The sequence below is a fragment of the Silurus aristotelis genome, assembly GCF_946808225.1.
Source record: "Silurus aristotelis genome assembly, chromosome: 21".
Lineage (NCBI taxonomy): Eukaryota > Metazoa > Chordata > Actinopteri > Siluriformes > Siluridae > Silurus > Silurus aristotelis.
The window spans coordinates 230,001-250,000 of NC_139594.1; the positions used below are offsets into that span (position 1 = coordinate 230,001).

At 41.0% G+C, this 20,000-nt stretch overlaps 3 protein-coding genes and 2 long non-coding RNA genes across 6 annotated transcripts in view; 2 read left to right on the forward strand and 3 right to left on the reverse strand.

Moving 5' to 3' along the window:
* Nucleotides 1-712, reverse strand: part of wipf2b (WAS/WASL interacting protein family, member 2b) — a 30,878-nt gene extending 30,166 nt beyond the window's left edge. For both annotated transcript variants that reach the window (XM_083524228.1, XM_083524227.1), the window contains exon 1: nucleotides 603-712. The gene's annotated coding sequence lies outside the window, so the exon portion shown is untranslated. The remainder of the gene's footprint in view (nucleotides 1-602) is intronic.
* Nucleotides 1-20,000, forward strand: part of LOC310716793 (uncharacterized protein) — a 116,634-nt gene that overhangs the window by 76,687 nt on the left and 19,947 nt on the right. The window lies entirely within an intron of this gene.
* On the reverse strand, nucleotides 7,055-9,464 carry LOC310716804. The gene is made up of 2 exons (XR_014530674.1): nucleotides 8,764-9,464; nucleotides 7,055-8,518 (listed from the first exon to the last, which is right to left on the reverse strand). It is a non-coding gene; the product is annotated as an uncharacterized lncRNA (long non-coding RNA).
* On the forward strand, nucleotides 11,736-12,530 carry LOC310716744. The gene is made up of 3 exons (XR_014530661.1): nucleotides 11,736-11,929; nucleotides 12,092-12,196; nucleotides 12,320-12,530. It is a non-coding gene; the product is annotated as an uncharacterized lncRNA (long non-coding RNA).
* Nucleotides 16,108-20,000, reverse strand: part of LOC310716609 (junction plakoglobin-like) — a 14,785-nt gene continuing 10,892 nt past the window's right edge. Inside the window, exons 11-12 of the mRNA XM_083523893.1 lie at nucleotides 17,634-17,781; nucleotides 16,108-17,533 (exon numbers count right to left, since the gene is read on the reverse strand). Of these exons, the coding sequence (XP_083380019.1) occupies nucleotides 17,650-17,781 (132 nt within the window). The 3' untranslated portion in view covers nucleotides 16,108-17,533; nucleotides 17,634-17,649. The remainder of the gene's footprint in view (nucleotides 17,534-17,633; nucleotides 17,782-20,000) is intronic.

Sequence of the window (20,000 nt, forward strand, 5' to 3'; positions counted from 1 at the left end):
CCACCTTCATCATCACCAACGACTTCATCATCACCATCATCACCACCACCATCGCATTCAACATCATCATCATCACCATTACCATTATCTTCATAACCATCATCATCAGCACCATCATCCTCATCACCTTCATCAATACCATCATCACCATTACTATCGTCTTCATAACCATCATCATCACCATCACAATCATTATCAATACAATCATCACCATTACCATCATCTTCATCACCATCATCATCAATACAATCATCCTAATCACCATCATCATCACCATCACCACCACCATCATCATCATCAATACAATCATCACCATTACCATTATCTTCATCACCTTCATCACCATCATCACCACCACCATTGCATTCACCATCACCATCATCACCTTCACCACCATCGCATCCTCATCATCATCACCACCATCATGGCATTCATCATCATCATCATCATCAGTGTAGTGATGAAGCTCAGAAGGCTGCACGCGCAGCTGATCTCAGCAGCAGCTTTATTTTGTTAATATTTCTATAGTAGTGAATTAGTGATCAGCGCGCGCTGTGTAAAAGTTTATAAACAGTAAAAATTGCAATAAACTTTCAACTTACAGCTTCAGATAAACACCCGTCCTCTTCCTGCTGACTGAAACACGCATGCGCAGTGCACATCAGCGCCGGTCAGCAGTGAGGTTCCATTCGCCCCCCCTAGTGTTCTGGAGACAATACACACACACACACACACACACACACACACACACACACACACACACACACTTTATTAAGAAACAGAGTACAATTCTGGAAATATTAAGATCCCTAAAAATCTAAATTCATTACATAAAAACAGTAAACTGGCTCTGATACTCAGGCAGTTTGATCTGCTCCCAGAGTTTCTCAAGCCGCCCTGTGCAGGTGGCTTCTTCTACATCCTCTGGAAAGCTGTAGAATCTATGAAACCTGACTAATTGAGATTTCAGCATCTCTCTGAAGGTGTGCTTGGGGTAAAAGCTGCTTTGGTGAAAAAGTGCATTTCTATATTTAAAAAAAAGACTTTACTGCTTAGGCTCTGTTTCGGTTTTCTATTGGCTTAAACAAGTTTGTGTGAAATTTTAATTGATGTATGGTGAGAATTTAAAATCCACTGATCAGAGGTCTCATTGATAAAGGTGGGAAGACACGTTCGCACGTTTACAGCACTGTTTTCTGTCTAGCAGTTGTGATCTACTGTATAAAAACAAAGTTGACCGGAGAAAGAGCGCACCTGTAAACTCTGAGCTCTGCTTACGCTTATTTTGGAGACACTCGAGGCGAGAAGAGGAAATTGTGACACAGATGATGAGGTGGTGAACTGAAGTCAGATTGTACGAAGCAAATCTGAGTTTATTCATGTTTATTTGTATTGAGCTTTTAATAATAAACATTGTCTCAGAGCAGCTTTACACAGATAATGTGGTGATAAAAATGAAGATGTTTATAAGTGTAAGTTTGTCCCTGATGAACAAGTCGGTGGAGACTGTGGTGAAAGAAAAACTCCCTGAGATGCAGAAGGACGAAACCTTTAGAGGAACCAGACTCAAGAGGGAACCTCATCCTCATCTGGGTGCCACCGAATGTCCATTTATTACAAACTGTTGTTATTAACTACAGTCCAAATCCATCCTCAAAGCTCCTGTTCTTACTCCGGAATTTCATGGAACCACCCAAGGCATTGATGAGAAACATCTCCAGCTGCACAGACAAGAGAATCATCCAGAGGCAGACCAGGACAAAGTGGAAAGATCCGAGGGAGAAAGAGGAGCACAAACAGTGATCACTGGAACCTCAGGAGCATGTTTAACGCTACCGAGAGAGAGAGAGAGAGAGAGAGAGAGAGAGAGAGAGAGAGAGAGAGAGAGAGAGAGAGAGAGAGAGAGAGAGAGAGAGAGAAGAGGGTGACAGGAAGAGAAGGATATGGATTATTAAGTCTCCTGATTGTTGTATGAAAGTTAATGTCACTGTGCAGTTTGGACTCTGGTAAGATTCACTCTGGCAGCAGAACTAAAATGGAGAAGCAGAAGGAAACACAGACATGAGGATCTCTGGGATAAGAGACGACCCACCACACCACCATCAACAAACCTGAGTGAACGTGTGAATGTGAGGAGACGACAGCATCCAAATATCCCAGTTCACCAAACACTCCATATCCATGATCCCTCCAGATCTGCTCCTTTACCTCACAAACACCTACTGACTAAAGACTCCACTAAATAAATGTGTTCAGCCTCGACTTGAACACTGAGACTGTGTCTGAGTCCCGAACACTGATAGGAAGGTTGTTCCATAACTGTGGGGTTTATAAGAGAAACATCTGCCCCCTGCTGGAGTCTTCATTATTTATTCGAGGAACCACAAGATGCACCTTTTGATCTAAGTAGGCGTGGAGGATCATCCTGGTACAGAAGTTCACTCAGATACTGCGGCGTGAGAGCGTTAAGTGCTTTATACGTCAGTAGTAGTATTTTATAATCAGTGTGAGATGTAATTGGGAGCAGTGTAGATGATTAAAACAGGGCTGATGTGATCATATTTTCTAGATCTAGTGAGGACTCTTGCTGCTGCATTCTGAACTAACTGAAGCTTATTTCTGCACTTACTCCAACACCCAGACAGTAAAGCGTTACAGTAGTCTAATCTAGATGTTACAAAAGCATCTACTAGTTTTACTGCATCCTGTAACATCATATTTCTAATTTTAGCAATATTTCTAAGGTGAAAGAAGGAGATCCTGGTGATATTATTCACATGAGCCGTTTATTTCCATTCTCAAGTTCAGCAAGCAGGAGATTATGATCAATGGTGTGAAAAGCTGCACTGAGGTCGAGCAAAACAAGTAAAGAGACAAAACCCTGAATCAGAGGCCAATAACAGTCATTTAGCACCTAAACTAGCGCCGTCTCTGTGCTATGATGAGGCTGAAATCCTGACTGATACATTTCATAAATGTTCTTCCTCAGTAGATGTGAGCAGAACTGCTGTGCTACAACCTTTTCTAGAATCTTGGAGATAAAGAGGAGGTTTGATATTGGTCTGTAGTTGGACAGCTGACAGGGTGAAAGTCAGGTTTCTTAATTAGGGGGTTGATACTGCAGTTTGAAGGATTTAGGTACAAAACCAGTGCTAATGGAAGAGTTTATTATTTTAAAACAGGTTCAATTCCCTCTGGAATGATCTGTTTGAGGAAACTTGTAGGCGAGGGATCGAGAATGCAGGTTTGATGAGAAAATAAATGAAATGAAGTCGTTCTCATGAATAGGAGCAAAACTTTGTAATTGATGGTCTGCTATAATGACACTGCTGTCTACAGGGTTATTTATAAAATAGATTGGATTTATTTGTAACGTCTGGATTTCTTGCCTGATGTTTTCAACTTAATTATTAAAAAAGTTGATGAAATCATTACTACCTATTGATGGTGTGCATGTGAGTGCAGTGCTTTTATTTCCTGTTCATTTTGCTGCAGTACAGAATAAAAATCTAGGATTCTGCTTGTTATTTTCTATGAGGGTGGAGAAATATGCTGATCAGCAGCACTAAAGGATTTTCTAGAACTCAGGAGATTCTCCTTTCATGCTATTTGAAATACTGTCAATTTAGTTTGACTCCATTTACGTTCTAATTTCCGAGTGGTCTGTTTTAAGGTGTGTGTATGATTATTATACCACTGTGCTGATTTTTCTCTCTGATCATTTTAGTTTTAAAGGGAGCTCCATCATCTAGAGTGTAACGGAAAGTTGATTCTAGGTATTCAGTGGCCCAGTCAAGCTCTGCGGGGTCTCCTGTGCTTCCATGCTTTCATGCTCCCTGTGCTTCCATGCTTTAATGCTCCTGGCTACGCTTCTAAGGAGCACTTAGTTAAGTGTAGCATTTGCTCCAGTCACTTCTTAAGCTCTCATGTGTTTGTAATGTTTGGACAATAAAAAATGTTCTGTTTTACTCCTGGTTGCTGCTGCCTGGTCTATAGTTGACAGAAGATCAGACCTTGAAAAATCGACTTGATGGATCCCCAACCAGCTCCAATCACGAATCCATTCGAGGTACTCATCGCCGCTCTCCGGGAGGCATTCGCATCGACTCCAGCTCACGCTAGCGCAGCTGCACTGTTCGCCACCAACAGCCCAATTGCACTTCCGGCTTCCTACTACGGCAAACTGGCAGAGTGCAGGGGCTTCCTGCAACACGTCAACCTCTATGTTAAGATGCAACCTGCCAGATTCCCCACCGAATGCTCTAAGGTCGCGTTCCTAATCTCGCTACTAACCAGGAAGGCTCTATCATGGGCCAGTGCAGTGTGGAACGCTCTGGGAAGGCCCCAAACTGGATTGCAGATGTCTGGGGGCGCCAGAGTACCTTATGTGCAGGCTATCCAGGGTTTCACCAGGAGCCCGGCTTCCAGTTTGGCTGTCCCTGCAGCCTACCTAATCCCCAGTCTCCAAGCCCCACTTCCATGCTTCCATGCTCCCTGTGCTTCCATGCTTCTGGCTACACTTCTAAGGATACACTTCTTTGCTCCAGTCACTTCTCAAGCTCTCCTATGTTTGTAATGTTTAGATAATAAAAGACATTCTGTTTTACTCCCGGTTTCTGACGCCTGGTCTATCCGTGACAGAAATAGTTTCAGACTGTGGAATTCTACATATAACATTCTGATTAATTCTACTGAATCTAGAATGGACACAACTGCTGCTCTAAAGGAGTCTTCCTGATTATCAAAATCAATATTAAAGTCACCAACATTTAATGCTTTGTGTAACGAAGCAGCTACAGTTCTGATGAAATTTGCTAATTCTATGAGAAAATCAGAGTAGGGCCCCTGGGGGTCTATAAATATCTTCTTCTTCTTAATCGTGACCCACATATTTAATTTGGCACATGTTTTTACGCTGGATGCCCTTCCTAACACAACCCTCCTCATTTATCCGGGCTTGGGATAAGAGTGCACTGGCTTGTGCCTCCCTAATGGCTGGGGGTCTATAAATATAATTAATGGAATTGACTGACTGGACTTTTGGACATTAAATATTTTATGCTGGTGTAAAGAACTTTAAATGTTTGACATTCGTGTTTAGTCTTTTGTGTGACGCTTAGATTATTATTATAAATAGCTGCGACTCCGCCTCCTCTGCCATTTAGACGGGGTTGGAGTATGTAACTATACCCAGGAGGACTCGCTTCATTTAATGCTACATATTCATTTGGTTTAATCCACATTTTTGTCAAACACATTATATTAAACTCCTGGTCGAAAATAAACGTGTTTATAGTCATCACTTTTGACGTGAGAGATCTAAAATTCAACAATCCTTTCTTTAGATCAGAGGTGCTGCTGTGCATTTAGTCCTATTTAATTTAACGTTAATCAGGTTACTTTAACAGACATTCTGAGAATTTCTACATTTTGGTTTCGCTCAGGGGACAGATTCTGAGTGACGACTCTGTGCAGCTATCAGTCAGTCAGTTTAGCCTGTCTGTCTGCTCCCTGGCCTTTGCTCTGGACATTCATTTACATTTGCGGCATTTATCAGAAGCCCTTATCCAGAGCGATGTACAAAAGTGCTTAAGATCTCTAGTAATTAATAAATCTACACTGGTACGCAAGATTACAAACTTAATATAAATATAACTCAAATTCTACAAACTTGGAAAGTGCTAATTTAGGTATTTAAGGAAGAGGTAAGTCTTCAGTCGTCGCTTGAAGATAATCAGGGACTCTGCTGTACGGACATCTAGGGGAAGTTCATTCCACCACCTCGGTGCCAGAACAGAAAAGAGCCTTGAAGTATACTTACCTCTCATTCTGAGAGAAGGTGGTACCAGTTGAGCAGTGCTGGAGGATCTCAGACAGCGTGGTGCAGTGCAAGATGTAATGAGTTCACTGACGTAAGATGGTGCTGGTCCATTTTTGGCCTTGTAGGCAAGCATCAGTGTTTTGAATCTGATACGTGCAGCTACTGGAAGCCAGTGGAGGAGCAGCAGTGGAGTGGTGTGGGAGAACTTGGGCTGATTGAATACAAGTCGTGCACCTGCGTTTTGGATCATTTGCAGTGGACGAATAGCATTCAGGGGAAGACCTGCCAGCAGAGAGCTGCAGTAGTCCAGTCTTGAAATGACAAGAGACTGAACAAGCACCTGGGCAGCCTGTGTGGACAGAAATGGTCGAATCCTTCGGATGTTATAGAGAAGAATCACAAGTCACTTGTTAACACTTGTTAACACTTATTAACTATACAACAGGAAATGAGAGCAGCACCCCACTGAGTGGGATGGATACTGTCCTGCCCTAACAGGCTGAACAGCCTTGCCCTCAAAATTGCTCCAATTATCTGTGAAGCCCACAATGTTTTCGGAGCACCACTCGGACATAACCTGCTGTAGGTTACATTACCATGCCACATTTGGATGAGACCAGAGCATATTACAGCATCGGACATTGCCATTACTAATTTACACACCTCTTTAATATTACTCTTAGTAACCTCTGATTGTCGAAGGCGTATATGATTAGCTCCTGTGTAAAAACGATCTTAGAGAACCTGTGCATTCCTAAAAACCTAAGATGACCAGCTACTGTATGTCCGGTGCCCTGGCTACCGGTATACACCTGACCTGTGCTGCTGGAGTTCCTAAAGGTCTAGCTAATTTCACGTGCCTCAGAATGGAGATTCCTAAAAACAGAATTCTTTCAGGTTTTTCAGCGGGTGCTTCACGGAGGAAAGCAAACCTGTTGGAGTGGTGCTCTGGTGGGCAGGCCTTAACAGTACATTGATGCAGCATGGTCACCTCTCTCCCACACACACACACACACACACACACACACACACACACACACACACACACACACACACACACACACACCATTCATATAATCCAGAAATCATGTGTGTGTTATTTATGAAACTCTAATAAGATAAGGCAGAATAAAATGATTTCTGAAGAAAGGTAAAATATTTAAACATTAACTCTCGCTGAATGAGGAGGACTGAGAGGAATGACTTCTAATCTTTATGTACTTTGGGATAAGCTGATGGATTTTGTGATTACAGTATACACAGTTTACACACCTTGATGACAGAAATAAATAAGAAAATAAATGTCAGACTTGTTACATGTAAAATGTGATCTAACAAGTAAAAATTCAGATAAAAGATTAATAAGATTAATTAATTCATTCAAATAAATTTTAAATTTTAAAAATCTATTAAAAAAAAACGAAAAACAAACCCTACAACACCCTGAATTAAGTCTGCATATATAATGCAGTATGTAAATGCAGGTGTAAACTAATACTTTATGGAAGCACTTTTTCTCTTTATTACAGCAAGTCAATGTGAATGTGTCTTTATTAACTTTACAAACACACATCTAAACATTGGATTTCTAAACTAATTATCTTTGAAAAATGTTCCTTCAGGTTGTGAGGGATCTACTATGTTCACCTCTTTTTAGGTTATTCCATAGGGTTTCATAGGATTCAGGTCTGGGCTCTGGCTGGACCATTCCAGGACTGGTATTCTACTTCTTCTGAAGCCATGTCTTTGTTGATGTTGATATGTACTTCTCCCACCATGCTTCACTGTCAGTAGGGTGTTCTTTGGATGATGTTCTGCATTGACTTTGCAGCAAACCTACTGTATCTTTAGCTTGCTTTAACATGGTTGGAAGCACTGTACCAGGTAGTACTTCCTCCAACTCACCCCTCGTATTCAAAAGCAGCCAATTGCACAACCCACTGCTGCTCTGTGGCCCAAAGCTTAGCGGTAACCAGATGGAAGTCAGTGAAGACAACACACCTCTGCCCTAGCTTATATTCCCTGACTTTCTCGGTCATGGCCCACTTGAGCACTTCATGGAACTGTAATTTGACATATTGCACTTAGTGGGCCTAAGGCGGTGGCTAGCATAAGCTATAGGCCAGTGGTTCTTAACCTGGGTTCGATTGAACCCCAGGGGTTCGGTGAGTCAGTCTCAGGGGTTCGGCGGAGGTAAAGACACACACACCCGACTCATATGATTTGAGAGTGGCACGTGCCAGGGTGAAGCAGCGCATTTCTGAACTGGTCTCTGAAAGGCAACAGCAGAAGTCACACTGATTTGCAGTAAATATTCATTATTATGTTTTGTTTTTGTGTGAAAATCATGTTTTAATGGTTTTGTTCTTTGAACACAGTGATGTTGATGCACAGTTCATTTTGTGCACCAGTAAAATATTTAACTATGTTTTGAATTTGAAAAAAATCTTATTTTATTTTTTCAATTAAGAAGGGTTCGGTGGATGCGCATATGAAACTGGTGGGTGTTCAGTACCTCCAACAAGGTTAAGAACCACTGCTATAGGCTGCACCCTCCCTTCTTTTGGAGCAGTTGGTAATGTAGAGTTCTGAGGCAGACCAAAAGTATGCTGAACTGGTGGAATTCAGGTGGCTTTGTGGAACTCTGAGCTTTTTTTTTCTGATTTCAGATATATAATTTATGTAAATCATGTAACACTGTATATCCAGGTCCCCTGGTGGTCTAGTGGTTAAGATGCAGCGCTCTCACCGCTGCGACCCGGGTTCGATTCCCGGTCAGGGAACCATCCCCAGCCACTCTCAGTGCCGGTCCCAAGCCCGGATAAATTGGGGAGGGTTGCGTTAGGAAGGGCATCCAGCGTAAAACATATGCCAAATCAAACGTGCGGAGGATCCACTGTGGCGCCCCCTAACGGGAGAAGCCGAAAGAAACTTTATGTAACACTGTATATCCTGCACTTGCTGCTATTGCACTCTGGTTAGACCCAAACTGCATTTCGTTGCCTTGTATGTTTACATGCGTAATGACAATAAAGTTGAGTCTAATCTAATCTAATCTGAACTAATCTCAGACACACTATTTCTGCAGTATACAGAGTTTCTGTGGGCTTCTGGGCAGGACTTTGTGATGAAGGTCAAATCCGTTGTTTCCTTGTTGTTACTGTTCCTCTCATGTTCCTTCATATATGGAGAGTTAATGATTCATCTTTTCCAGATTCCTCAGAAAATCGTTTTGTTTGTTTATGTAAATTTCGATCAAATGAACTTAAAATCGTAAAAATGATCATTTCCTCATTAATCTGATAAAATAATGAACACCATTGTGACATGAGCAGAGGAAGAGAACATAAATACTTTGCGAGAAAAAGTTTAAAAATAGATAAATAAATAATAATGTAAGGGTTGTAATGTGTGAAATGGGTCAGAACTTCAAAATTCCCAAACTGGCAGCTTTGTTTTTTCAAATACAACAATAAAACCCATTTATTTCTAGACAATAACAGATGTTTACATGTTTTGATACTCATCAGAGTTCTGGTTCTTTCATTTCCTTTATCACTTTAGGTCCATCGGTTATCAGTCCAGTGACTGTCCATTAAAGCTTTCTTTAATAGCTTTCTCCTATTTAAAGAAGATTTCTAACACACACATTACAACATTACAAACACAAACGAGTAGACTTGTTGAAGGCATCCTCATGCTTGTCCTTATCATCTTTCAACAGCTTTTGGAATTACATTATTTTTTATTTGTCATGTGTACGTGTGTGTGTGTGTGTGTGTGTGTGTGTGTGTGTGTGTGTGTGTGTGTGAGTGGGTTTGTGTACATGTGTGTGGGGTGTTGGTGTGTGTGTGTGTGTGAGTGGGTGTGTGTACGTGTGTGTGTGTGTGTGTGTGTGTGTGTGAGTGGGTTTGTGTACATGTGTGTGGGTGTGTTGGTGTGTGTGTGTGTGTGAGTGGGTGTGTGTACATGTGTGTGGGTGTGTGTACGTGTGTGTGTGTGTGTGTGTGTACGTGTGTGTGAGTGGGTGTGTGTACATGTGTGTGGGTGTGTTGGTGTGTGTGTGTGAGTGGGTGTGTGTACATGTGTACGTGTGTGTGTGTGTGTGTGTGTGTGTGTGTGTGTACGTGTGTGTGTGAGTGGGTGTGTGTACGTGTGTGTGTGTGTGTGTGTGTGTGTGAGTCGGTGTGTGTACATGTGTGTGGGTGTGTTGGTGTGTACATGTGTGTGGGTGTGTGTACGTGTGTGTACATGTGTGTGGGTGTGTTGGTGTGTGTGTGTGAGTGGGTGTGTGTACATGTGTGTGTGTGTACGTGTGTGTGTGTGTGTGTGTGTGTGTGTGAGTCGGTGTGTGTACATGTGTGTGGGTGTGTTGGTGTGTGTGTGTGTGTGTGAGTGGGTGTGTGTACATGTGTGTGTGTGTGTGTGTGAGTGTGTGTGAGTCGGTGTGTGTGCATGTGTGTGGGTGTGTTGGTGTGTGTGTGTGTGTGAGTGGGTGTGTGTACATGTGTGTGGGTGTGTGTGTGAGTCGGTGTGTGTACATGTGTGTGGGTGTGTTGGTGTGTGTGTGTGTGTGAGTGGGTGTGTGTACATGTGGGTGGGTGTGTTGGTGTGTGTGTGTGTGTGTGTGAGTGGGTGTGTGTACATGTGTGTGGGTGTGTGTGTGAGTGTGTGTGTGTGTGAGTCGGTGTGTGTACATGTGTGTGGGTGTGTTGGTGTGTGTGTGTGTGTGTGTGTGTGTGTGAGTGGGTGTGTGTACATGTGTGTGGGTGTGTGTGTGAGTGTGTGTGTGTGTGAGTCGGTGTGTGTACATGTGTGTGGGTGTGTTGGTGTGTGAGTGGGTGTGTGTACATGTGTGTGGGTGTGTGTGTGAGTGTGTGTGTGTGTGTGTGAGTCGGTGTGTGTACATGTGTGTGGGTGTGTTGGTGTGTGTGTGTGTGTGAGTGGGTGTGTGTACATGTGTGTGGGTGTGTGTGTGAGTGTGTGTGTGTGTGAGTGGGTGTGTGTACATGTGTGTGGGTGTGTGTGTGAGTGTGTGTGTGTGTGTGAGTCGGTGTGTGTACATGTGTGTGGGTGTGTGTGTGAGTGTGTGTGTGTGTGAGTCGGTGTGTGTACATGTGTGTGGGTGTGTTGGTGTGTGTGTGTGTGTGTGTGAGTGGGTGTGTGTACATGTGTGTGGGTGTGTGTGTGAGTCGGTGTGTGTACATGTGTGTGGGTGTGTTGGTGTGTGTGTGTGTGTACATGTGTGTGGGTGTGTTGGTGTGTGTGTGTGTGTGTGTGAGTGGGTGTGTGTACATGTGTGTGGGTGTGTGTGTGAGTCGGTGTGTGTACATGTGTGTGGGTGTGTTGGTGTGTGTGTGTGTGTACATGTGGGTGGGTGTGTTGGTGTGTGTGTGTGTGTGTGTGAGTGGGTGTGTGTACATGTGTGTGGGTGTGTGTGTGAGTCGGTGTGTGTACATGTGTGTGGGTGTGTTGGTGTGTGTGTGTGTGTACATGTGGGTGGGTGTGTTGGTGTGTGTGTGTGTGTGTGTGAGTGGGTGTGTGTACATGTGTGTGGGTGTGTGTGTGAGTGTGTGTGTGTGTGAGTCGGTGTGTGTACATGTGTGTGGGTGTGTTGGTGTGTGTGTGTGTGTGTGTGTGTGTGTGTGTGTGAGTGGGTGTGTGTACATGTGTGTGGGTGTGTGTGTGAGTGTGTGTGTGTGTGAGTCGGTGTGTGTACATGTGTGTGGGTGTGTTGGTGTGTGTACATGTGTGTGGGTGTGTGTGTGAGTGTGTGTGTGTGAGTCGGTGTGTGTACATGTGTGTGGGTGTGTGTGTGAGTGTGTGTGTGTGTGAGTCGGTGTGTGTACATGTGTGTGGGTGTGTTGGTGTGTGTGTGTGTGAGTGGGTGTGTGTACATGTGGGTGATTTCCAAGTAAATACATTTCATTAGTAATCTGATCATGTTGCATCACTGTAACAGTATAAATACACGGCCTTACCACTGAGTCTAATACGAGTCTCTCTGAATATTTGCTGAAATCTTCTACCTGCAGGAACCTTCTGAACATCATGTCGTGGTCCAGCTGGAAGGAAGTTGATGTTGTTATTAAGGAACTCTGTGACAAGGTGAACAACTGTTTAATATTCTGTTCTGCTGCTGGTTTGTTGAGTGAAAACTGGGATTTTCACAGTTATGATGCTTTACAGATTCTTAATTTAATCATTTAACAGTTACGATAAAATGAATAACAAATAATAATAATGTTAATGATTTTATTTGAATTTCAGATCAAACATGATGCTGAAGTGCGCATTAGTGAGAACTTCACAGTTTATATTCCTCTGCTGTACAAAACCCAGAACCAACCACAGGGGAAAAATTACAAGATAAAGGTGTGTGTGTGTGTGTGTGTGTGTGTGTGTGTGTGTGTGTGTGTGTGTGTGTGTAAAAGAGACTAAAATAAATAAACAAACATTTAACTTTATTCTATATATTTAATACGCTCTCTCTCTCAGCTGTATGTTGGAGTAAATCGGTGTCTCATCATGACTGTTTGGGAGACACTTGATGGAACTCGGACACTAAAAGATACTAAAATGGAGGATCTGCCTGAATGAATGTGAGCTGCAGAATTTCACCTGATCTGGAAAAAGCCATCACTTTCCATGACATTTAATCTGCAGTGTAAAGAATCTAAAAGTCAGAAATAAAGTGTAAATCAGCAGAGTTTTGGTTTTGATTTACTTTTTCTGTTTACTGAAACTTGATATCACTGAGTGAAGAAGGAAACAACAAGATCTTGGCAGATGAACATCTATAAATTTGTGTCTGCACTTTACACCCTCTTTCTTTACTTTCTTCACTTTACTGCAGTGCTTTAGCAGTAAATCTTCACTAACATTAGTGTTTATTACAGAACAGCTTTAATTACCTTTTTTAGTCATTTATTAAACATGAATCACACGTCAGGCTCAATCCAACATACTACTACAACTATTACTACAAATAATCATAATCACTTCTCAAACCCTTCGACTTTACATTTAATCTGAAATAAGTATAATAAATAAAGTATCAACATTTTAACACTAACATTTTTACTACAGTTTCCTTTATTCATATTGCATTATTTTTATTTAAAATAAATAGAAAGAATTATACTTAATTTGGCTTAATCTGGCAAAGATCATGAAAATAGAACATAAACATCTGGTGATCACAGTAAACTAAACAATTTACTTCCCAGAGTTCAGATTGACAGAAAACCTCTGTAAAAATAGAACTTTCCTAGAGGTTACTAAGAGTAACATGATAGAGGTGTGTGCTGTTATAGGGTCTGGCCCCATCCCAATACAGCGTGGTGATGTAGCAATGTGTGCTTTAGAGGTGATTTTAAGGGGAACGACGGCCTGTTCAGGAGGGACGGCATCCAAATAATGTGCTGTGTTCAATAGAAATGTGGATTTAACCGAATTAATATTTAGCATTAAATGAAGCGAGTCCTCCTGGGTACAGTAAATGGCAGTGGAGGCGGAGTCACAGTTATTTAAAATAATAATAATAAATATAGCTGCAAGCAGTGATTGGCAGGGTTTAAGCAAATGATGTACTGAAGATCATAAGGAAATAGACATTAGGAACATGCCTATCGAGTTTTATTGTAATATGCTTCTGGTAACCTCGTCTAACAGGTGGTCTAAATACATTGACTAATGGTGGCCATAGTTTTTAAAATATACGCAACTCTCCACGTAAAAACGTATCACCCATTGGACAGATACATTGCGTAAAATGTTTCAGGTCGATCGGAGTAAAAGCATTTCACTGCATGGCGTACTCTGTATGTTTGTGTATGTGACAAACAGAGGTGGCAAAAGTACACACATCCTTTACTTTAGTAGAAGTACAGATCCTCATGTTTTAAATACTCAGGAAAAAGTTGAAGTACTGATTATACATTTTTACTCAAGTGAAAGTAAAGAAGTTTTGGCTCAGACATGTACTTCAGTAAAAAGTACTTCTACCTGTTTTAGCTGTTAACTGGACCTCACTTTATATTAATATTAGATAGATAGATAGATAGATAGATAGATAGATAGATAGATAGATAGATAGATAGATAGATAGATAGATAGATAGATAGATAGATAGATAGATAGATAGATAGATAGATAGATAGATAGATAGATAGATAGATAGATAGATAGATAGATAGATAGATCTTTATTGTCAACGAAATGCAGTTTGGCATCTACCAGAAGTACAAAAAGTAGCAATCGTGCAAATAGTACAGATGAACATGTATCATATTTACAGCATGTGATATGTATGTAAGCATATGTACAGTGATTAAATATAAAGGCTATAACAGTGCAGAGACGTGTGGACACCATTTGCTATGTTTCCACACGGACGGTTAATGAGGTGATACCAGAGAAACTGCACCTCTTCAAGTCAAGTCAGGAAGCTTTTATATATAAAATTATAGACATTTTACAGATTTGAATGATGAATTGTTTTTATCTGTACGATCAATAAAGACAGTAATTTAAGTTCGTGTCGCCATTATGAGGGAAAACCCACAAAACGCCCCCCAGAGGGTAAATTGTGTAAAAGATGGGGGATTTGGTGTTTGATTTGAGACTTGGCGCAGAAATAAAACAAAAGTTTACTGAATAAAAATATTTTTATCTGGAGTTTATTTATTTATTTTATATCTAAGTAAAGAAGGGACGTCGTGAATGAGTGTCTTTTTTTTACAATAATTAGAAATTTGACAGACAAACATATATATTAATACAAAACGAATTAAAAATGTTGTTACCTAATGAATGTATTCAGGCTGAAGATCCACATATAGAACACAAGCAGAGAAAAGATGATGATGATCAGGAATGTGTCTGTTCTCAGTCATGTTCTCATCACTGACTCCCTCTGTCTCATCCACATTAACCCCAAACTTCTTACTGCCTTCTGCCTGCTGATTCTTATCTCCATAAACTAGTCTACATCTGTGGTGAGTGAGGGTCAGGACTTTATACACCAGCGGAGTGAAAAAATAAAAAATATATTTCACCAAATCAATGAATTAAAACTAAAGTAAGAGCCGGTTTTAAAAATGTAAGAAGTAAAAAGTACAGATATTTGTGTAAAAATGTAATAAGTAAAAGTAAAAAGTCTGAAAAATAAATAGTGGAGTAAAAAACTGATACCTGAAAAATCTACTGAAGTACAATAACAAAGTATTTGTACTCCGATACTTCCCTCCTCTGGTGACAAATACAATTTTAAATTTGAACTTGATCTAACAGTTGCATAGTTAAAGCAGTTTGTATGGATCTTATAGCGCCACCACGTGGTCAAGCTCTGTATATCTTTGTATTTAACCACAGAGTGTGCTTATACACTTGTATGTTGCTTGAAGATATCGTATTCCATTCAGTTACAGCCATTTGAATAAAAGTGGACTTGCCTACTTTGAATGTTTTGGCAACCCTTTAAACAGTGAAAAGGAAGTGCAACGTGTTTTGATAATTATTGATAGGTACTGAGCAGTTGTTTAAAAAATCGTGGAATATACACAGATTTATACACTTGAGAAACATGATAAGCTAGAGGCCAAGTTCATTTCAAATTCTTAGAGACTTTTAGGGCCAGGGGTCGAACATGCCTACCAAGTTTCATGTTGATTGGTCTCCGTTAACCTTGTCTAACAGGTGCTCCAAATTTCAGGTCAATCGCATGAATGGTTGTGTAGATATAGCAGTTTATCCTTTTTTCCTTGTTTAGCGCCACCAATTGTCAAAGCTATGCAATTTATTATTTATTCACCAAGGACTGAGCATGTAAATACATACACCAAGTTTTCTGAATATAACTCCTTCTGTTCATGAGATATAGCCATTTTTGTAAAAGTGGCCCAGCCTACTTCCAACGTTTTGACGGTGAGTTGAAAGTAAACCTTTTTTTCTTTTGATAATTATTAATCTGAAAACATCAATAGTCTAGGATGCATGTTGTATGAGCTATGGCCAGAAATGTAAAACAGTTTTAAACTGTAGCGCCACCCTTAGGCCAACTGGGTTGATACTACCTATCCCTAAATTGAGCTCTAATAACTGGCAAGTTTTAAGTCTCTAGGCCTTATGGTTTGATCTGAACAATCAGTTTTAGAGCGAGACACTCTCTGTTCGGGCTCCTAGCTGCTGAAATGCACTTTCCCCCAGATGTCTGAACATCTGACTCACATTGCATGTATGTGGATGACAACCAAAACACATAAATGAATAAATACTGAATAAAATGTGATCATGACTCTTTATTCACAATTTATTATAAAATGTTAACCATGTATAGAAAATATCTGGGATTTTTCTCAGGACAGAATGTTGCAGGTTAATCGCTTCCTGGTTACAAACAGGACCACATTTAACACCAAACAACAGTGTAGCCGCATTGGATTTTAACAAGACACCCACATCATCCAATCAACAATACCACAAGTTTTGTTCACTTCATAAACGATAGGAGCAGTTTTAAACCTTGCCAGCCAACTAGCATAATGGATATTTTTAGCTGCTAATTGGCTTGTTAAGCTTTTCTAATACAAAACTAATTGAGTCTAGTTAGTTTTAGCAGACAGTGTTTTTATATGGCACTCTGTACACCAGGATCCCTGCTGAAATCTTTACTGGTGTAAAATGGGTTAAATGCTTTCTGGTGGTCTGTAATGGTAAATTATTAGAATGTATCATTTCTACTGAAAGATTAAATTCTATTCTTACGCTAATCACTGAACAGTGAAGGCTCTGTGTTCTGGTGGTGTTTAACAGTAATCATAAAATTGCTCATGGAATCTGTTCCTGTTACAGAAGGGAAATCAATAATCTGACACCCATTTTGGGATTAAACTCATGAAGCTGATTCTCATTATGAAAAGAAAAACCTCAGGAGTGATGATGCTACATTTATTCCTGCATGGAGATCACAGTAAAATAACACTGAGAATAGAAAAAAAATCACACACACACACACACACACACACTAATATAATCACAGAGATAGGAGACACACTAGAGATGCCACCTGTCGTAAATCACGGCACCATCAAATCAGATGTTTGAAATAAATACATGCAGGTTTCAGCGGAAATCATATTCAAATTTTCTCAACTCCTGCTTTTACAATGTCCAGAAGCTCTGTCTCCACATGTCCTCAAGTCACATGTCCTCCTACCTATGTAATTAAGTCTCCCTCCACGTGTCCTTAAGCCCCACCCCAGATGTCCGTAAGTGCCACCCACGTGTCCCGAAGCCCCACCTCCACATGCCCTTAAGCCAAGTCTCCAAATGTACTTAAGCGCCACCCACACATGTCCCAAAGCCTCACCTTCACATGTCCTCAAACCCCCCCTCCACATGGACTTAAGCCCCACCTCCACATGTTCTTAAGGCCTGCCTCCATGCCCTTAAGCTCCACCTCCATATGCCCTAAAAACCCGCCCTCCACAAGTCAGTAAGCCACGCCTCCACATGCCCTTAAGCCCCACCTCCACACGCCCTTTGGCTCCACCTTGCTTATCCACTGGGCAATATTTTTTATTGTATATTTGTGAAATTTTTAACTGAAGTGTTCCACATGGTCCTAATTCCCCCATGTCTCATTAAACATTCACAGGTCATCAAGCTCCAAGTCTACATGTTCCTCATCCTCCAGCTTATTGATCCGACCTGAACGAAGGAACAGCCATCAATTAGAGTCTTGGATTTAAGAAAGAAGTCTCAAAATAGAAATGTGTGTGTGTGTGTGTGTGTGTGTGTGTTTTCCTACCTGTCTCACTGTGCTTTTAAAGTGGTTCTGGGTAAGCATGTCGAGGCTCAAAGGTCATATTTGACACATATGGCTCATGGACATCAGGGTCCAGAGGGAGTGCATCGACAGGAAGGTCCGAGTAAACATACAGAGAGGACACGCCCTCTTAAGAAACACAGAGTAAACATACAGAGAGGACACGCCCTCTACAGAGACACGGAGTAAACATACAGAATGTGTGTATGTGTACATGTATCTGTGTGCGTGAATGTGCGTGTGTGTGTGTGTGTATATGTGTCTGTTTGTGTCTATCTGTGTGTGTGTGTTTGTGTGTATGTGTATCTGTCTGTGTGTATATACTGTATGTTACTGTATGTGTGTATCTGTACATGAGTATCTGTGTGTGTGTGTGTGTGTGTGTGTGTGTGTGTGTGTGTGTGTGTGTGTGTATCTGCATTCTTGTTTTTTTGCATGTTTGTTACACTTTAATGTTTCAGATCATCAAACTAATATAAATATTAGTAAAAGAGAACACAAGTGAACAACATGCAGTTTTTAAATGAAGATTTTTATTATTGAGGGAAAACAAAATCCAAAACTACATAACCCTGTGTGAAAAAGTGTTTGCCCCCTGTTAAAACTGTGGTTTATCACACCTGAGTTGAATTTCTCTCGTCACACCCCCAGGCCTGATAACAAGAAATCTCTTAAATAGGACCTGCCTGACAAAGTGAAGGAGACCAGAAGATCCTCAAAAGCTAGACATCATGCAGAGATCCAAAGAAATTCAGAAACAAATGAGAAAGAAAGTAATTGAGATCCATCAGGCTGGAAAAGGTTCTAAAGCCGTTTCTAAAGCTTTGGGACTCCAGTGAACCACAGTGAGAGCCATAATTCACTAATCACAAAAACATGGAACAGTGGAGAAGCTTCCCAGCATCTGACCAAAATTACCTCAAGAGAACAGCAACGACTCATCCAAGAGATCACAAAAGACCCAAAAACAACATCCAAAGATCTGCAGGCCTCACCTGCCTCAGTGAAGGTCAGTGTTCATGACTCCACCATGAGAAAGAGACTCAGCAAAAATGGTCTGCATGGCAGAGTTCCAAGACCAAAACCTCCACTGAGCAAAAAGAACATAAAGACTCGTCTCAGTTTTGCCAGAAAACATCTGGATGATCCTCAAGACTTTTGGAAAATACTTTGTGGACTGATCAGACAAAAGTTGAACTTTTTGGAAGGTGTGGGTTCCATTACATCTGGTGTAAAAGTAACAGTACATTTCCTGAAGGAGAATGTCCGGCCATCTGTTCATGACCTCAAGCTGAAGCGAACTTGGGTTCTGATTTAAAACACACCAGCAGGTCCACCTCTGAATGGCTGAAGAAAAACAGAATAAAGACTTTGGAGTGGCCTAGTCAAAGTCCTGACCTGAATCCTATTGAGATGCTGTGGCACGACCCTAAAAAGGGGGTTCATGCTGGAAAACCCTACAGTGTGGCTGAGTTACAACAATTCAGCAGAGACGAGTGGAGCAAAATCCCTCCAGAGCACAGAAACAGTGCAGGTTTTCACACACGCTTGATTGCAGTTGTTGCTGCTGAGGGCGGCCCAAGCAGTGATTACGTTTAGGGGGCAAACACTTTTTCACACAGGGTCATGTAGTTTTGGATTTTGTTTTCCCTCAATAGTTTGATGATTGAAACAATAAAGTGTGAAAACATGCAAAGAAAAAAGACATCAGTTTTCACACCACTGTATTGAATCTGTGTGTTTGTGTATGTGTGTATATGCGTGTTTATGTGTAACTGTTTGTGTCTGTGTGTCTGTGTGTGTCTGTCTATGTATAGTGTGTGTGTGTCTGTGTCTTTGAGTGTATGTACATGTGTCTGTTTGTATTTGTATCTGTGTGTATGTGTACTGTGTGTCTGTGTCTGTGTGTGTATGTGAGCATTTTTGTGTGTGTGTATATATATGTGTATGTGTGTGTGTGTGTGTGTGTGTGTGTGTGTGTATATGTGTGCGTGTGTGTGTGTGTGCATGTGCGTGTATATCTTGTGTGTGTATGTATCTGTGTTTGTGTGAATGTTTGTAAACGTGTGTGTGTGGTATGTGTGAGTATATGTCCGATTGTGTATATGGGTGTGTGTAACTGTGTTTCTGTGTAAATGTGTGACTGTGTTTAACTATGTGTGTGTGTATATATGTGTATGTGTGTATCTGTTTATGTATCTGCTAACTGCTATCAATATAAATGTGTGCATATCTGTGTGTGTGTGTGTGTGTGTGTGTGTGTGTGTGTGTGTGTGTGTTTGTATCTGTGTGTATGTGTAACTGTCTGTCTGTGTTTGTGTACAAACCCGATTCCAAAAATGTTGGGAC